At 25.1% G+C, this 17,604-nt stretch overlaps 2 protein-coding genes across 2 annotated transcripts; one reads left to right on the top strand and one right to left on the bottom strand.

Annotated features, from left to right (window-relative positions):
• Positions 1-149: 149 nt before the first annotated feature.
• Positions 150-1,989, bottom strand: LOC112593668 (keratin, type II cytoskeletal 1-like). Its single transcript, XM_025338174.1, has 4 exons — positions 1,869-1,989; positions 981-1,413; positions 566-671; positions 150-352 (listed from the first exon to the last, which is right to left on the bottom strand). Exons 1-4 carry the CDS (start codon positions 1,926-1,928, stop codon positions 220-222), a joined length of 732 nt encoding a protein of 243 aa, XP_025193959.1. The 5' UTR covers positions 1,929-1,989; the 3' UTR covers positions 150-219.
• Positions 1,990-12,376: 10,387 nt separating this feature from the next.
• LOC112593658 (KICSTOR complex protein ITFG2-like) lies at positions 12,377-15,528 on the top strand. Its single transcript, XM_025338162.1, has 6 exons — positions 12,377-12,535; positions 12,818-13,208; positions 13,271-13,530; positions 13,593-13,790; positions 14,921-15,158; positions 15,361-15,528. The coding sequence occupies exons 2-6, from the start codon at positions 12,828-12,830 to the stop codon at positions 15,526-15,528; spliced, it is 1,245 nt and encodes a 414-aa protein (XP_025193947.1). The 5' UTR covers positions 12,377-12,535; positions 12,818-12,827.
• The last annotated feature ends 2,076 nt before the right edge of the window (positions 15,529-17,604 follow it).

The following is a 17,604-nucleotide window of genomic DNA, read 5'->3' as shown; positions in this document are numbered from 1 at the left end:
AATTGATTTTATTAAAAATAACAATTAAATAAAATTATTTAAAATTGTTTTTTTTATTATTAATATTATTGTTTATATTGTATTATAAAAATAATAATAAAAAAAAATATATATATAATAATAATAAATACTATACGTAAGTATATGATGAAACTACAGTGATAACGATTGTTTTGTTAGAGCAGTTTATCGAACTCTGCAGCTGAATCCGCTTAAGTCTCACATTTGTGTGGAAGGCATTCCCATGGACATCCCCGATCCCAAACCCATCCATGAAAATAGTAAACAATTCGGCTGGTAATACACTGGTTGCGGTGGAGGTTGATAGAAAAACCTGCACCAACCTTGGCACCTGAAAATCGTATTATTATTATTATTATTATTACGACCACAACAATCGACGTAACATAATAGTCACAACTGTTACACGTATTTGGTACATTATTTATTTATATAATATCAACAGCCGCACAAATGCTGGTCTTAAGGGTTCGGAAGCTGTAGACACAATCTTATAGGTTATATATGTATAACAAAACATTGGTATACCGTAATAATTCCTTACCAGTTCGGGTACATAATGATCGTTTGCGAGGTGTATGTATTGGTCATTGGCTTTTGTGCTGGTGATGTGGATTTCGGCGGTGGCATGGTCGTCGGAGGGTGTGTGGCTGAAATTGTGAAAACGAAATTTTTATGAATTTAAAATTAATCGATGAGAAAATCGTAAGAAGAAAATATAAAAAATAACAATTCAAAGTGGGATGACGTCAAAATATTGAAATCATTTTAAATCTAGATTTATTTTTATTGTTCTGCTCGCGTGTATAGCATTATGTCATTATGTAATTTGATTTTTTTTTTTTTATATTTAATTTTCTATATTTTATTTGTTACTTTAATTTTACATCAGTTTAGTTTTTGATATACATCTATTTAGTACCATTTGGTAGTGTTTTAAATTACTATAAATTACTTACTCGGCGCCTGAGTCGTCGGCGTAACCTTTGTCGACATCTCTTGTACTTGTTGATGCTGAAATACTTGCATTTGTATTGGTTGACATGTCGTGTCACATCCGAATGGAGGGAAAAACGGGAAAGGTAATTGTATTCCTGACATCCCGTTCATAGCAAAAGGCATGTTATCCATTCCAAAACCGCCACTACTGCCACTGCCGCCACTGCTACCGTGCCCACCACTACCTCCACTGCCGCCACTGCTACCATGTCCGCCATTACCGCCACTGCCACTGCCGCCACTGCCACTGCCACTACCGCCACTGCCACCACCGCCACTGCCACCACCGCCACTGCCGCCACCGCCACTGCCGCCACCGCCACTGCCACCACCGCCACTGCCACTGCCACCACCGCTGCCGTGACTACCACCAGACGCCTTATCGTCGCATATCTGAAACAATTACAATCAAATCAGCAACTATCTTAGTTTGATAAATTGCAATTGTCCAATTAATTTAGACAATACTGTATTACAATGAATGTTGAGCATTTATATTATATCATTTATGTCAAACGACTTCAAATCATCAAAATGTATATATTGTTACGATTACTGATTGATAAGATGAATAAATTATATGGATCCACGAAAAATAATATGAATGGGAATTAAAGAACCTATGTTTCGATTTTTGTTTACTAATCCAATAATAAAACAAACCGTCGATTAAATAATGTTTAAAAAAGAATTGCGCTACATTTAAGAAAACGCATATTATAATATTATGCAAATCAAACATACAATATTTTTGATCCACCCAGATAAAACAAGTATAGACTTATAATCATGAAACACAATTCAAGTAGTATTCTGTATTGTTATAGTAAAAAGTTGTATGTACTTACAGATCGACTTATGAATAATGTGGCTATAAGCCATGTGGTGTATGTCACTTCGAAATGCATAGCGATGTTTAATATGATTTAACAATTTTACACGGTGCTGTTAAGTTTTATACTCAGAACGTTGGTATGTAGTGACATTGAGTGGAATGGAGGTTAGTGTTTTTCCCGTTTTCCCAGTGATTTATAAATCCCACTCCAATGCTATTGTAATAAGGTTTATTGGCTCTTATTGACGCGTAATTTGTATAGGCCAGGCCTTTAAGGTCAACGATTTTGATTCATTTATTTCAAGGTACGCGCAAACAATGCAAAATCATGTATTGTTTTAAAATGAGCGAAATCTGTTGTTTGTCCGTCTAATGATTTAGAATCAAAAATTCCCATACATTGTATGAGAGTACGACATTTGGTAACTCGTTAATAATTAACCGTAGTATAATAATAATAATAGACAGAATTAAACTTTTATAAGCGAATTGTAACTTGCAGATCATCATTTCGACACAAGCCAATTCTTAATTAATAAAAATAGTACGAGTATTCTCATCACCAATCCATTCTTTAATAATGCAGTTATTCAAAACCTTATTTTAAGAAATTTTAGATATACAATCGAACTTGGTTATTTCAAACTTTTTTAACTCGAAATCGTCAATACCTCGAACTTTTTCTCTGATCCCTAGAATTTCCTATTTAAACAATGTAAAAAAATCTTGTTCAACTCGAATATTTTCGTGGATAACTCGAAATTTTGAGTTTTATTAATATTATAAAATTGTGATATTTCCCTCGTGTATCTATGTATATATTTTCATATTGAAAATAAGGTCACTACTCATTAGTGTTATCGTTTTCGATAAATGGTTTAAAACGATTCATTGCATAAACGCTGCGATTAACAACAAAATTCAAACAAAAATAAATATCTTTTTGAAATAATTTTCTATTTTTTCTAACCTCATTTTTATTTATACATAAATACATACCTCTTTAAAATTACATATACATAATTCATATATAAATACACAGTAAATATTTTTTTACATTACTTTATTCATTATAAATATGTAAGAATTAATGTATTTTGTACTGTTTTAAAAATTTTCAATTTGGATAACTTGAATTTTTGAATAATTCAAACTTTTTTCCGGTCCCTTCAACTTCGAGTTAACCAAGTTCGACTGTACTTAAAAACGATGTTCTCGATTACTTAATATTTTTTATATCATTTCAGGAATATTATTTGATGATCCAAACTTGTGATTTTTAAAAATTGTTCGAGTTTAATAAATAATAGGTTTAATATTCCATTCATCTATTTTATATTTTAATAAAACCGTATTTTAAATTTTTAAATTATTTACTGAATAGTTTAAAATAGAAAATGGTAGGTTTCATTTGAAAAATTAAAGAATGTATCACTACAAAACATTTCTCAAGTTGAACAAAAAAATCTCAACAATTGAAAATATGGTATTTATGTATACTTAAACATTTCAAAAATCAGATTTTTATAATTGCATTATTAAAGAAAATGGAATGAACATAATATATGAATCATTCTATACAATATTATAGTGTTTTATAAATTTTTAAGTATGACAAACTAATTTTGTAAAGTGTCTTTATGTGTTATTTGACACTTTGACAGCATTATATTTGAACAAAAGTTAAAGAACAAAAAATTAGACAAAGAATAGAAGAACTGTCACGACACTCACGAGTTCTATCTATAGGATAAATACACATCAATGTACATACATTTAGTTAAATACTTGCATAAGTTTACAGATAAACTATACAACGTTTGTTAATATACCACAAAAGAGACCAAATCGTCACTTGTATCATCATTATTTAACAGATCACAAATATTACAAACTATTAATATTCGCAAATATATAATAAATAATAAGGAATAATGTTTACTAAATATATAATAGTCATCCGTATACACTGCATATATAATACAATATATACTTAACACTTTATACGAGACACACCGTATCAAATTCATTAGTTCTGAGTTTATACCGTAATCCGTACATAAAGAAACTCCGGATGACTATAATACTTGTAATAGTCATTCATAATATTATATATATTATTATAATATATACTAGGGCTGAATTTAGTAATAAATAATTGTATAATCATAAAATATATTATTAGGAACTTATTATTTGATTTGCATTTTCTGAAGCTTAACTATAATTAAATTATTAAAAAAAAAAACTCTAAAAATCCTAAATTACTAAATTACGTTTGTATAACAGATTCCACGACCTTGTTACAGTTACATTGTTTGTAAATCGTAAGTTATTTGGTAGTATGTTCGTAAAAATATCCGAGAAAAAATAAATCCAAATAATATTTATTACTTAACTATTCATATTTTAATTATTGGCTATTACAGAATAGTTACCGATCGTTTATTTTTTTTGACTGCATGTATATACATTGATTATCGTTGAAAATTTTCTGTTAATTAGATTCCGGTAATTTTAACATTTTATTTACCATTTTATACATTCTTATACTTTATTTCCTGAGACTTTTATTTGATTTAATTTACTTCAATTACTTATCACTTTTATTCAATAGGTACGTAGTAAGAGGTATGTACATAGGCGTGCGCACAGAGCGTGTAGGGTGTAACCAGGTCGCCCTGTGAATTTCATGGGCCGAAGTGCCCAATTTCTCAATCAAATTTCTCATGTATTATTATTAATTACAATAAATACATCTTGATTACAAAAATAAATTTTAGATTATATTTTTAAAGCAAATTTTAAAAATAAGAATAATTCATTGTGATGGTACACTCTATTGTTGAAAGTCTGTATGTAGTTTAACGTGTAGATGTGTATAGTGACTAGCATTATATATTAAAAATAAATGTATACTTCCCCATATGCTCATTGTAAATAAATAATTACAGATTATATGTTTTAAAATAAAAGTTAAATATATATATTAACAATTTTTATGAGTTAATTGTATTAATTTTAATTTTAAACTGACAAACTAATTGTTTAATTTACAATTTACAAAGTAAAACTTGTGATAATTTATTATCGATAAAATAATTCATTAATTTTTCTTTTTTGATTGTATTTTAACTTAAATATTAACCCGCCATGACTACCTCTCAGAAATGATGTATAATAGTATGCAACTCGTATTTTTATATTATACGTAATATGTACACTAAAAACACATTAAACTTAAGAAAAAGTCTAATAGTTTTAATATAGGAGACCGATAATAATAATTTATGGGTACTACCTACTTTTGGAGTCTGCGTACGCCTATGGGTATGCATGTGAAAAATTATTAGATAATAATTATTTAACATTTAACACGTTGTTTTATATTTGAAATTATTAAGCGTTGATTGTTATGAATTATAATACTCAATGTTTGATATAGTAAAAACAAATAATGATGGCCAACGGATTCAATAACCTTGGGTATTCGTTCTTTTTTTATCACAATAATAATACACTTAAATGACGATTTTTGTATTGTTTACAGATGGGAATAATGCAGCAAATACTTACAAACACTTGTCTAAAAAATATGAATGAAGTATGGTTCAAAAAGTACATTTGGCCAAATAGAATTTTTGCATATTAGATATATAGAAGTTAAGTAAAAATGGTTAAAAGGATTTAATAATTATATCGTGTAAATATATGTGAAAAGAATTTTCATTGAACCAAATACTGGAATTCAGATGTAACCAATCTTTTCTCTTGTTTGATGACAGTCCTCAATATTATTACAAATAGTCAATTATTTCAATACATTTTACACGTATTAAATAAGAAATAGTATAAATCATATTATTTAATAGCCCTAAAAATTTTAATATGAAATCCAATAATTTGATAAATTATCACCTTACAATTAATAAATAACGAGTTTGGATATTTTTGCGAAATTAATAAGTAATAACTATGTGTATTATAATTTTACATTCCGAAGTCTGAATTAATTGATTGTGTGCATTTATTACTCATAAATAATTTTTACAGTAAAACATATTACTAATTATAGTTTGTTGTATTCCAAACACCAATGAAAAAAGTAAAATTATTATTTATTTTTTATGGCTAAATATTTGAACTATATACTTGTAAAATTGAGGAATTCTCGCATTTTCAATCTCTTTTAAGTATAATTTTAATTTCATATTTGTATAGATTAATTGTATTCGCATAAAATAGTTATTGAATTATAAGTATCACTGGACGAGGCAACCAATATCTCCTTCATTCGATCTGTTAAGTCATAAGATGTTTTATACTCATTACTCATTGCATTTTTTGTGTGTACTAGTTGTAAATATAATTTTCTTTGTAATAATAATAATAAAAATTTGGCGTGACAAGAGATAGGTACCACACGATTTATGGTGAATCGTAATTGTTACATAAAGATAGTTCTACGGTTCCGAAAACAAAGAAAAACACTAAGTCATACACATACTAAAAGCAAATTTTTAGACTAACTATTACTTGTGTGGTAAGATTTAGTTTATATTTTTAAAAATGGTTCTTGAAAACGAATCATCAATGACAATATTTTAATATTTCATTTCACGTTTTCACATTTTTTCGTAATATACAAATTCGAATAAATTACTATTATTTATATTTTGATAAAAATGATTAAGCATAATAATTATAAAAAATAATTTATTATCTTTTATTTAGTGAGACTTGAATAAAAAGAAAATTGAGAACCGTTAATATAAAGGACAGAACAAACATATAAAAAATTAGTTCATTTTATGTCTATTAAAAGTATAATTAAATAAATAAAACTTAGTTATTTATACCACCCATATACGTCAGACACTTGGCGATAAGATTTTATGACACGACGCCTCTTCTGTTGAGATTTATATTTAAAACTTGCATATTCAATAGTGTATATATTGTTAGGGGCATACAGGCAATACTAATAATATAGTACAAAATAGTAAATTCACTAAATGGCATATGTAGTGTATTATAATAAGACTCGTTTGTGAATTTTTCACGCTCGACCTCCTCGCATATTATACTTAATCATTCTCAATTTATATATATTATATATACATATCTTTACGATATCATTATTATCTCAATCGTTACCTCGTAAATAGTAAATCGTAAAAATCATCTGCGTGCGTTATATTATGTTAAACCGATAAAAACAAGCGACTGTATAATATTATATACATATGGTGCGTCTCATAACTTTTGGTTTGATTGTATTCATGTCGGCAAATCAATTTGTTTAAATATTTTAAGTTGTTATTCGTGTATTGCAGTTAAAAGGTTTTGAAGAAAATACTACACAAAGTAAATTCATATTTTAATTCCCAGCGGTTTTATACGCAATGCATATAGCTATATTTATATGATATGAATAAAGTAAAAGTTTTTAGTTAAATTAATTAATAACAATACAAATTCAATAAATTAGAAATAAACGGATATAAAATTAAAAATTATTATTGATATGTTAGATATATATGTTTCGTCGTTAAATCTCAAATAAATTTAGTCTCTCCATTATAAATTATTAATCTTAATGCCATTATAAAATAGAGTAAAATTATGAAAGATAAATTTTTTTAAATAAATTTTTAATAAATATAAAATATGGTGTAAAACAAATTTTACGTACATATTATTCTTTATTAAAAATGTTTTATTATACTGTAAATAATTTATTAAAAATTAGTACTGAATAATAATAAAAAAAATAATAAATGAAACGTTAAAATAATGTTCCTTCTTTACATTTAGGGATAGTATCAATTCATTAATCAAATTTATTAAGTCATCAATCATAATATTAATAATTAATTAGTTTAAGATATCATTATTTACTGTTCTGTAAACTGTAATAGTATAATATATTATTATTTATTGTATAAGTAATAATAATTTATTACTTATTAACAATTTGTAACGTATATGATATTAATCGACTTACATAATATCTTTTGTTCAATTCTTTTATTGTTGACATTGTTGACAATTTATTTAATACCCTGTTTTGTTTGTTGGGTTTATGGATATTCATAATTTTGATACGGCGTTGTGTATAGGCAATTTAGAGGCATATACGTACGTATACATCTCAAAATATTAATCACATGACGTACTTATATTACAATAATAAATAAAAAACGAAACGGAAATTCAGTAATCTAACCAATAATTATACCAACATGGATACGTATTAGAAATTTAAAAATAACATAATATGTATCAAATGATATAGGATGCTATTTATTTTCTGCATAAAACGATGGTCAGTAATATCATACACATGTTAGGCTAATTATATTACGTTATATTTTATTTGTTATATATTTATAAATACCACAATAAGCCATTGATTTGTAAATTTGTGTGTTTTAACAAATTATTGCACTTTCAGTTGTAGTAAGCATACATTAGTGTAAAACTCATTATTTTTTTTTTTAAGTAATACAAGTTTCTTGTGGTAAAAGTTCTATTCTTGTATACTTGTGAACTGTGAAGTATGTTATTGTATTTTTATAAATCTATTAATATGAAATATAATATCCAAATTACTAAGATATAAAGATATAAAGTATTTTAATATTGTACGAAATTATTTTTCAAATTACGATACTCACTAAATGTACTGCCGATGTAAAATATTGAGATAATATATTAATTTATACTCGTATAGTGAATTTATTTGTATAACATTTATTTTAGACTATTTTAAAGATATTTATTTATTTCGAATGATGCTCTACAATTTAGGTTTAATTAATATGAGTCTTTATTTAATAAAAAAAAATCATGTTCGTTGGCTGATGTAAAATGTTAATTAAAATATGAGTTGGTTTTATTTTTTAAGATATCAAATTCAATCAATTATTATCTATCTAGAACTATTGGTAGCAAGGTAATTGGTTTAGAAATGCATGTTTTTAAATCTCAATTTCTCAGCGCCTACTCATATCACAAAATGAACACAATTTTTTTATAAACTTAAATATTAGTAGTTGCAAGATGCGTATTTATTAATAAATTACTCATATTATCCCCTTAAACATTAGATGTATTACGTCTCTTTAAGATGTAAACTGTTTAACTATAACAATTTATATTTAAAGTACAGTTTTCTTACCTCATTTTTTTATATTAATAATATAAACCTTTGCACATAGTTGATATGTTAACAAAAATATTCTATTGATTTTAATAGTATAGTGAAACTTCAACATAAAAAATACATGATGGATCATTGAACGTTCTGTGACTTTACTTTTAACAAGACATATTATAAAAACTAAATTCAATGTATACACCATTAATTTACATAAATTAGATTATATTTACTTGCAATCTACTGCGATATTAAAAAGTAACAATAAATTCATTATAAATTATAATTAAAAAATAAACAAATTGTTTGATACAATGATATTCATTCAATACCATAGATGTATACCATCAATACATTGTATAGTTCGTGATATAATATTCTAGAATCAAGAATGTTCAGCGCTGTATTTGAGGGAAGCAACAGAAGTATTTCACAGAGCAGCTAATATTGAGAAGTAAATATTTAATTTTCATTATTTTAATCCGATTTTAATTTCATTGTTTATTTCTTACAAATGATATTATATTTTATAATGTGAGGGAATTAATTTAAACTTGTGGTATGTAAATTATAGGTAAGTTTGTTCCTCAAAATCAAAATTTAATGTTTATAATTTATTCCAAATAAACATGATTACTCTTAAAAATTATCCAGTTATTATTCAATTGTATACACTATACCTATTCATGTAAATTGTTCCCACCTTAAACTGAAAATGATAAAACTTTTGTACAAACAGAAGAATACGTATTTGTATAGTGCATGTTAGTCAATGTTACAGTTGGTTTATCAACAAATTTATCTGGAAGCTCTCCTTTTGCTAACTATAACAAACAAACAAATTAATTTAATTGTAAATCTTGTGAATCTTTTCCAAATTTAATATATAATTATCACAATTGAAGTATTATTTATTCATTTATTATAAACATTATTATACTGTAAAATGAAAAAAACTAAAAATCGAGACAATAATTTAAAATACTATGCATTTTAAAGCTTATACTATAAATCTTAAATTATCTTAACCTTTAAAATTATAAATCTATCCTTGATGAATATCAAGCATTAGCAATAAGTAATATGAAAGTAGCAGACGGTTTACTGGAAAGAATATAATATTGCTGTTAAGTAAGTGCATCTAATTAAAGTGATAAAAGATATTATTAAATTTTTACTGATGATTATTTTTTTTTTTTTAAAGATTTTTAATTGATATTTTAAAATTTTTTTTTTTATATATTTTTTTTTTTTGTTTTAGCAGCGTAAATGTGGACGACCGTTCGCTAATGTGTGAGGTTCTTCAGAGCTTCAACAATACAGTCGTGAGCTGTATCACTGCAGAAGCACACAGTGGAAACGGGGTTTTTACGGTGACGTCGTGGGGACAATCCGTTGCTATACGGGGATCTGCAGCTTGAGCTGTACAGTCTTATTCTGCTGTACCACTGCAGAATCCGTGTAGGGGGGATGCCGAGAGTTCCTCTGCAACGCTAATTTTTTTTTCGGCGAGTAATGGTTAAGTTAACCCGTCTTGACCCAGAGAAACCCTTCGTACCTTTACTTCCTCGGAGATGACTTTGCACACCCGTCATCGCCTACCTGGAGGTCCGTGTCCCAAAATTACAACGGATTATTGTATTGTCATACAAGACCAAGGTCTATACCAATTTTCAAAATTTTTTATCTTCAAAAAGTGCCTCAAATCTTGCGCGCTCGATTTGATTACAGACAAACAGACATGAAAGCGAACTTAAGAAAAGTGTGTAAAAACTAATATAAAAATAATCGACCAGTCTGGTCTAACTATATAAGTATAACCGCCATGCATGCGGCGGTGCGGGTCACCTCTCATCATAACACACACGCATGTCCATCGTTATCGAAAAATAATAACATAAATCATAATATTATATAAATAAAATTATAATAATCAACAATGAATAGAACAATTAAAAATATGGTAACCTGATATAGGTTATTATTGTTACTAAGTTGATTATCAAAAATGTTGTCTATAAAAAATAGTCTCCTAAAATTTATATTGAGTATCAATACTGAGTATACTCTAGCGTTTCTTGATCTCAAGATCTTTTTAATTTGTGACTAGTTAATAGAAAGCTTCAGTAAATAAATAAATAAATAAATAAATATACATAAATAATTAAATTTTAGTTTTAAATGTTTGCCAAAACTCATCTTCAAATGATCTTTAAAACTGAAATAAATTATGTACCTGCCACTTATTAGGTAATAGGTGCATTGAAATCGAACCAATGTATTGATGATTTTTCAGATAGGTATTACTTTTCTGAAAGACAATTCTACCGACTAAGATGAAAATATAAGTACATTTATATACATTGTGAAGACTGTTATTAAAACTTTAAATATTAGAGTAAATAATTAAACTTAAAAGTAAGAATTTTAGTATGGGAATCTTGGGTTTTTATTGATATCTATTTTCAATATCAGAATACAGTGTTATTAATTTAATATAAAACTAAAACACTCATAAGCTAAATACCACAACTGTGGATGCCTTAATATTTTATAATTAAAACTCAGAGCTTTATTAGAATAAAATGGATGATTCGTTAATAATTAAATATTTAAATGGTATTATAATATTATATTCGACTGTGTTATTGTAATTACATATATTTAAAAAAAAAAAAAAACATATAAATACTTATTTTATGCTTAATTAAGCATTTTTTATTTAAATCATATCTTTTTCATAATAAGTTAACTAAATTAATTTTTTAATGAGTAATATATTATAGATATACATTATAATCTATTATCTAATAGGTAAGTATTAAACGAATACGTAAACTAAATTTAAATATAATTTGGCGGTTAGTGACGAGATTTATTGTTTATTCCAAGTCGAACATATATGATATTTTTCTTCTACGAAACTAATGTAAACGTTCTTTTTCTATAGAAATGTAAGAACCTAAAAAAAAAGATAAACATTTTTTTTTTTTACCATATGGGTTATATAACCATACTGGTTATCTACAATCAGAGATACTGGATATCACGAATTTCTAATATGAAATTGCTGTTGAAATTATTATTTACATTTTATGTTATAAGTTCATTACAATGTGTTTAATGTTTAAAATGTTTAAATAAAAATTGTCCAATTTTAATGCCAATGTAAAACACGGATAATGTGTTACTGTTACGCTACATCTACATTTTATAGTGCTATAATGTAATAGTATATTATTCAGTAAAATAAAATAGTGTTATCGCTTAACTATGAGTTCTAAAATATAAAATTCTAAATTTAGCAAGTTTAATAACTAATTTATGTTAACATAGTAATTATATTATCATATCAAGTTTTAAGATTTAATCGAGTTAATATTTTATTTATGAAAATTATTTTATTATTGTATCTGAATAACAACGAAAAAATGTAATCGAATAATAAAACAGTAGATATTATCAAAAATTTATGTTTTGCATTTTTTTTTTGGATTAGTAAGAACTGGAATCATAAGGTAAATTATTTATAAATTACAGTAATTTAGGTTTAATATAAAATATTAATTTACATCATAGTGTTTCTTTGTTTTTAAATTATTTATAGGTAAAATTGAAATTGTTAAATATTACTTTACTTCTTTTAAACATTGTTATAAATTTAACGTTTAGACAGTTTAAACTAAGAAGTAATATAATGTTTATAATTTTATAATACCATCACTTAATTTATTTATATGATTAATACCTCATTAGTATTTTACTTTTAAAAGATAGAATAATGTTTATTTTAATTTTAGATTCAGTAAAATGGATGAACAAGAATTAAATATTGCAACTTTTGTTGACTTTATTGATTTTGAATTGCCTGGAAATGTATTCAATAGTGCCATTGCACTAGGCGATGTGGACAATGACAATGAAATAGAACTTGTTATTGGCAGTATGGAAGGTGACTTATACATATTTAAAGGTCATCGGCTGATCCAAAAAATATCGGGATTAGGCATAATTACTGCAATAGCTATTGGAGACTTAATGAACTGTGGCAGTAATGCTTTAATTGTTATATCTGGTGATGGCTGGTGTCATATTTATTTATGTTTAAAGTTTAGTAAATTAGATCTAGCTGATGAATGTATTATGAAACTTGAGCCTGTACATGATCAGCGAATCCCAGCAAACACTAAAGTAAATATTGAAAATTTACTAAATTAAAATCTAACTAGTATTATAAATCAAAATAATTGTAGGTGATTTTACTAGGTGATATTGATTCTGATGGAATGTTAGAACTAATCGTTGGTTTAACAGACAGAGTGGTACGTTCCTATCGTTGGAGTCAGAGTGCAGCTGCTGGACGACTAGTACCATTACATAAATGGGAATGTGCTAACCAAATTGGATCAATTATATTGATTAAGGACGTTAAAAATAGACCGTGTTTACTTGTTTCTCAACCCGGTGTCAGTGCAATGCGTTTTTATTGTCCTATAGCTTTTCCAGAATTAATGTAATCTTATAAAAATAATTTGTCTTTGTAAATAGTTTTACTAATAATTGATTTTTTTATAGTGAAAAATCAATTGAATATGAAAATGAAAACAACTTACCATTAGAACTTCTTAATCCTTCCATATCCTCAGTAATGATAGGAGATCTCAAAGTAGATGCAAATTGTGAGCAAGAACTATTTGATATAAATGATCATTTATATGGAATTGCTTCTTTAAATGGTTTGGTAATGTTAGCCAAAAAAGAGACAATTTTGTGGTAAAAATTATTTTTTATTAATAGTTAATATTATTATTATGTAATTTAAATTTAATGTTAAGTAAGTTATTTTTAAAAATTAACTGCATTATGTTTAGTTAAAAAATTTAAAAGCTTCTATATTAGTTTTTTGTTACTAAAATACAATAGAATTATATAACTTCTTTTAACTCAATAGTAACTAGTTACAATGATACTATTTTCTATATTTTTAAATATGTAAAACTAAAAGAACATAAAATTATAAAAATTTAAAGCAAGTAACTCTTGCATGTAAACAATTTATTTATTTTATAGAAAAATGTATTTAAAAATTATTGTCACTTATTGTTGAACATATTTTTATTTTTATTTTTTGAGTAAAGTCCCTTGCAATATTATATATACTATATAAAATTTGACTCATTATTTAATAACATTTCTCTGAAAAAATAATTAACATAATTATTCTTATGTTATTTCAATAAATAAATAATAAAGTTAAGTGCCTTAGTATTATTTAAAATAGTATGTTAAGTAATAATTAAGGCTCAGAAGTTATAGGTATTGCATATTGTTCTGTATTCTCTCAATTTATAACAGACCAATTTAGAAATCTGAACTGTACAATGGAGAGTTAATAAATTAAAAATTAAAAATGCATATTTCGTATATTTTGTCAATTTTAAGTAAAAAAGTGTGTGTTTTATTGATTTTATACACATATTGTGCATATTTTATATTCTAAAGGAATTGATTTTTTCTTTCTTAACCTGTTATATATTTCAATTAATATTGTAATTTCAAAAATACTGAAAATATATTTTTAATAATATTTTCAGCTAAATAAGATGTCAAAATGCCAACCAGTTATAAATTATTTTCAGTTATAAACAGTTTTTATGTATATTATTATTTTATTAATTTATTAACAACATTTTTTGATTTTTTTTTTTTTTTTTTGGACTTCAGAATAATTTTTTTGCATATTTAATATCGTTTTTAATGCATATCTTGTAATTTTTTCATGTATATTTTACCTTTTTTAGCTCCTACAACTTTTGAGCCCTAGTAATAATTAACTTATATTACTACTCATAACACTCCATATATTTAATGTGTAATGTGTATCCAATATTTTGGTTTTCTAGGAGTAAAAATATTGATCAAGAATTGATTATTTTAAGTAAATTGTCGATAGCAGACGGTGGCCCTGATTATTTAATAACATGTTCATCAAATGGAGAAACCTTGATTGTGGATCAGAAAAGTCAACATGCAACATTTAAATTTGGAGAATCTGTTTCTGCTTTTTGTTGTGGAATGTATACAGTAAAACCAAATACAAAATCTATGTCTAGTTTTGTGTTTATTACTAATTCTCAGAAGGTATTTAGTTAATTTTATTATTTTATTTTCATAATATTTTGGATTCAAGTCTTGTCGATCAATTAATAATTAGATTTTTTTTAAACTTTCTTTTTTATTATTCAAGATTAAGAATAATTTTTCTTCTAATCTTCTCATCTTTATAATTTTAAATTTAATATTTTATTTTCAAATGTGTAAAAGGTTTTACTTTATTTTCTAGGTTTATGTCTATTATGGCTTGAAATTACCAAATACATGTGTCCAGAGTTTATCAAAATGTATTGAAAATGACAATCAGCTTTCAAAATGTATGGAAAAATATAAAGGACCATTGAAAAAAAAAATTATTAGAGATTGTCTTTATAAATATGATCCTAATAAAATGTAATATAATATATATATTTTAATAATGTATTTTTTTTATTATAAATTATTTACCAAGATGGTTTTTTAAATTCATTATAATATGTATTCAATTTAATTAACCATTTAACAATAATTACTGGACTTTATTTATTTATAATATTTGATCTAAAATAAAATAATTTAATTTTTTGAATAAATAAATATAATAATTATTGAAATTATTAAGTATTAGAATTCTGCCCTATTTTGTTTTAGAAATTGCATCAATGAAATTTGCTTGCAGGCACTATCAGTTATATGGCCTGGCCAAGTAATGCACTAATATAAATCACTGCAGCCTAATTGCTTGCTATAATAATTCATTAATTTATTATGATATATATTGGCCTCCTCACGTTTTCCCATTAAAAATACAAATATTTCAGTAAAATAATGTTTTAGTAATGCCATTATTGTTTTCTTTATTCTATGTAACTATGTTCTATTTAGTAGTAATATTTAATACTAATTGTTGTTAGTCATGTGTCTACAATACACATTGTACTTTGTATTTTGTAGTATTGATGATACTGGGCAATAGATATAAAAATATATTATTAATGAATTGGTTCATTTTTAACCTATTGGCTATTTTAGTTGTCAGAAGAGAAATAATAATGTAGCTTACTTGCATCATATATAATAATTCTCGTACTAGTATAAATTTGTAAAATAGTCAATAAATATAATGTAATGGCCAATAGGATATGTCAACATTATAAATTATAATTCATAATTCATAACTAAAATTTAAGACAGGATATTTTTTTCATTATTTATTATTTATTATTATTAATAAAATAATAACACATGATAATTAAACAATGATGTACTGTCCTTGATTTCTATTCCTAGTTTTAATATTATTTTAAATTTGAGTAGGCTTTGCTTCTTACGTGTCCAATTCAAGGTCTTAAATTATTTTTATGATTAAAATGCGATTAAAAATTAAATCATTAGTACTACTTATTTAATAATTTAAATCAAAAATTAATTTATTATTAACGTTTTGTATTTAAAATATTAATCTTAAAACTATTATTGGCTGGTTGTAGTTGTAAATCTGTTGTTTTTTGTAAAAATGAATTATTTATTTGTTAATGTAAAATATTAATTAATCTAAAAATGATTAGGTATGTACCATGTAGTAAATAAATAAATAAATATAAATATCATTTTTAATCTTCAAAACATGTTTTTATGGATTAATAGTTGATACAATTGACCTTTTTAATCTTGGATATGCAATTATTTATTAAAAACACAATACGCTACTTATACATTTTAAAACCAATAATATGTTCTAATTCTAAATATAAAAGGATGTTTTTTTTGTGGCTATTTTTTTATTCGAATAATCACAATAGTCGCGCTCACAACTCCATCTTTGTATAATGTACCAACGTCTTAAAATCAAATGTGTAATACACTAATGTAATGACTTTTATACTATTATAGTTGTACTGTTATGACTTATGAGTTATATATTATGTGTATCATAGTATGCGCGCACGCCGCATATATAATGAAATAGATAACTTGTCATAAACTCATAACTCATAAGTCATAACTAAAGCGCGGATTTTTATGCACTTAAAAGTATCGAAATATGCCATATAATATGCAGTAAAAATTATGAAAATATACAGTCAAAATTATGAAAATATGCAAGAATTTTTTATTTATTTAAAATTTACAATAAAACTTATAATAATTAATTACTTAAATACTTAATAATAAAAAATTTAGGGAATTTTCTAAACTTAATTTATTTTTAAAATTGTATTTATTATTAAAATGAATAATCATATGCATTTCAAGTTTTTCTTCTGTGAAGCTGTATTGTTTATCGGTTTACATATTTTTAAAGACTGAGAACGAACGTTCGACGTCAACCGAAGTTATTGGGGCATATTTGAAGCAACTTAGTATTATCGGATCTTGATAAAGTTCTTTGAGCTGAACGTTTTCGCCTAATAACACTGAATTAATTTTTCGTAGAATTTTCAGACCTTCATTTTTATTGGAAAGCTCGTTTAATTTTGTTGTAAGTGTTACA

Source organism: Melanaphis sacchari, unplaced genomic scaffold (assembly GCF_002803265.2).
Source record: "Melanaphis sacchari strain LSU unplaced genomic scaffold, SCAv2.0 Contig20_pilon_pilon, whole genome shotgun sequence".
NCBI classification, from domain to species: Eukaryota; Metazoa; Arthropoda; class Insecta; order Hemiptera; family Aphididae; genus Melanaphis; species Melanaphis sacchari.
This window is presented reverse-complemented; position numbering and strand designations above follow the sequence as displayed.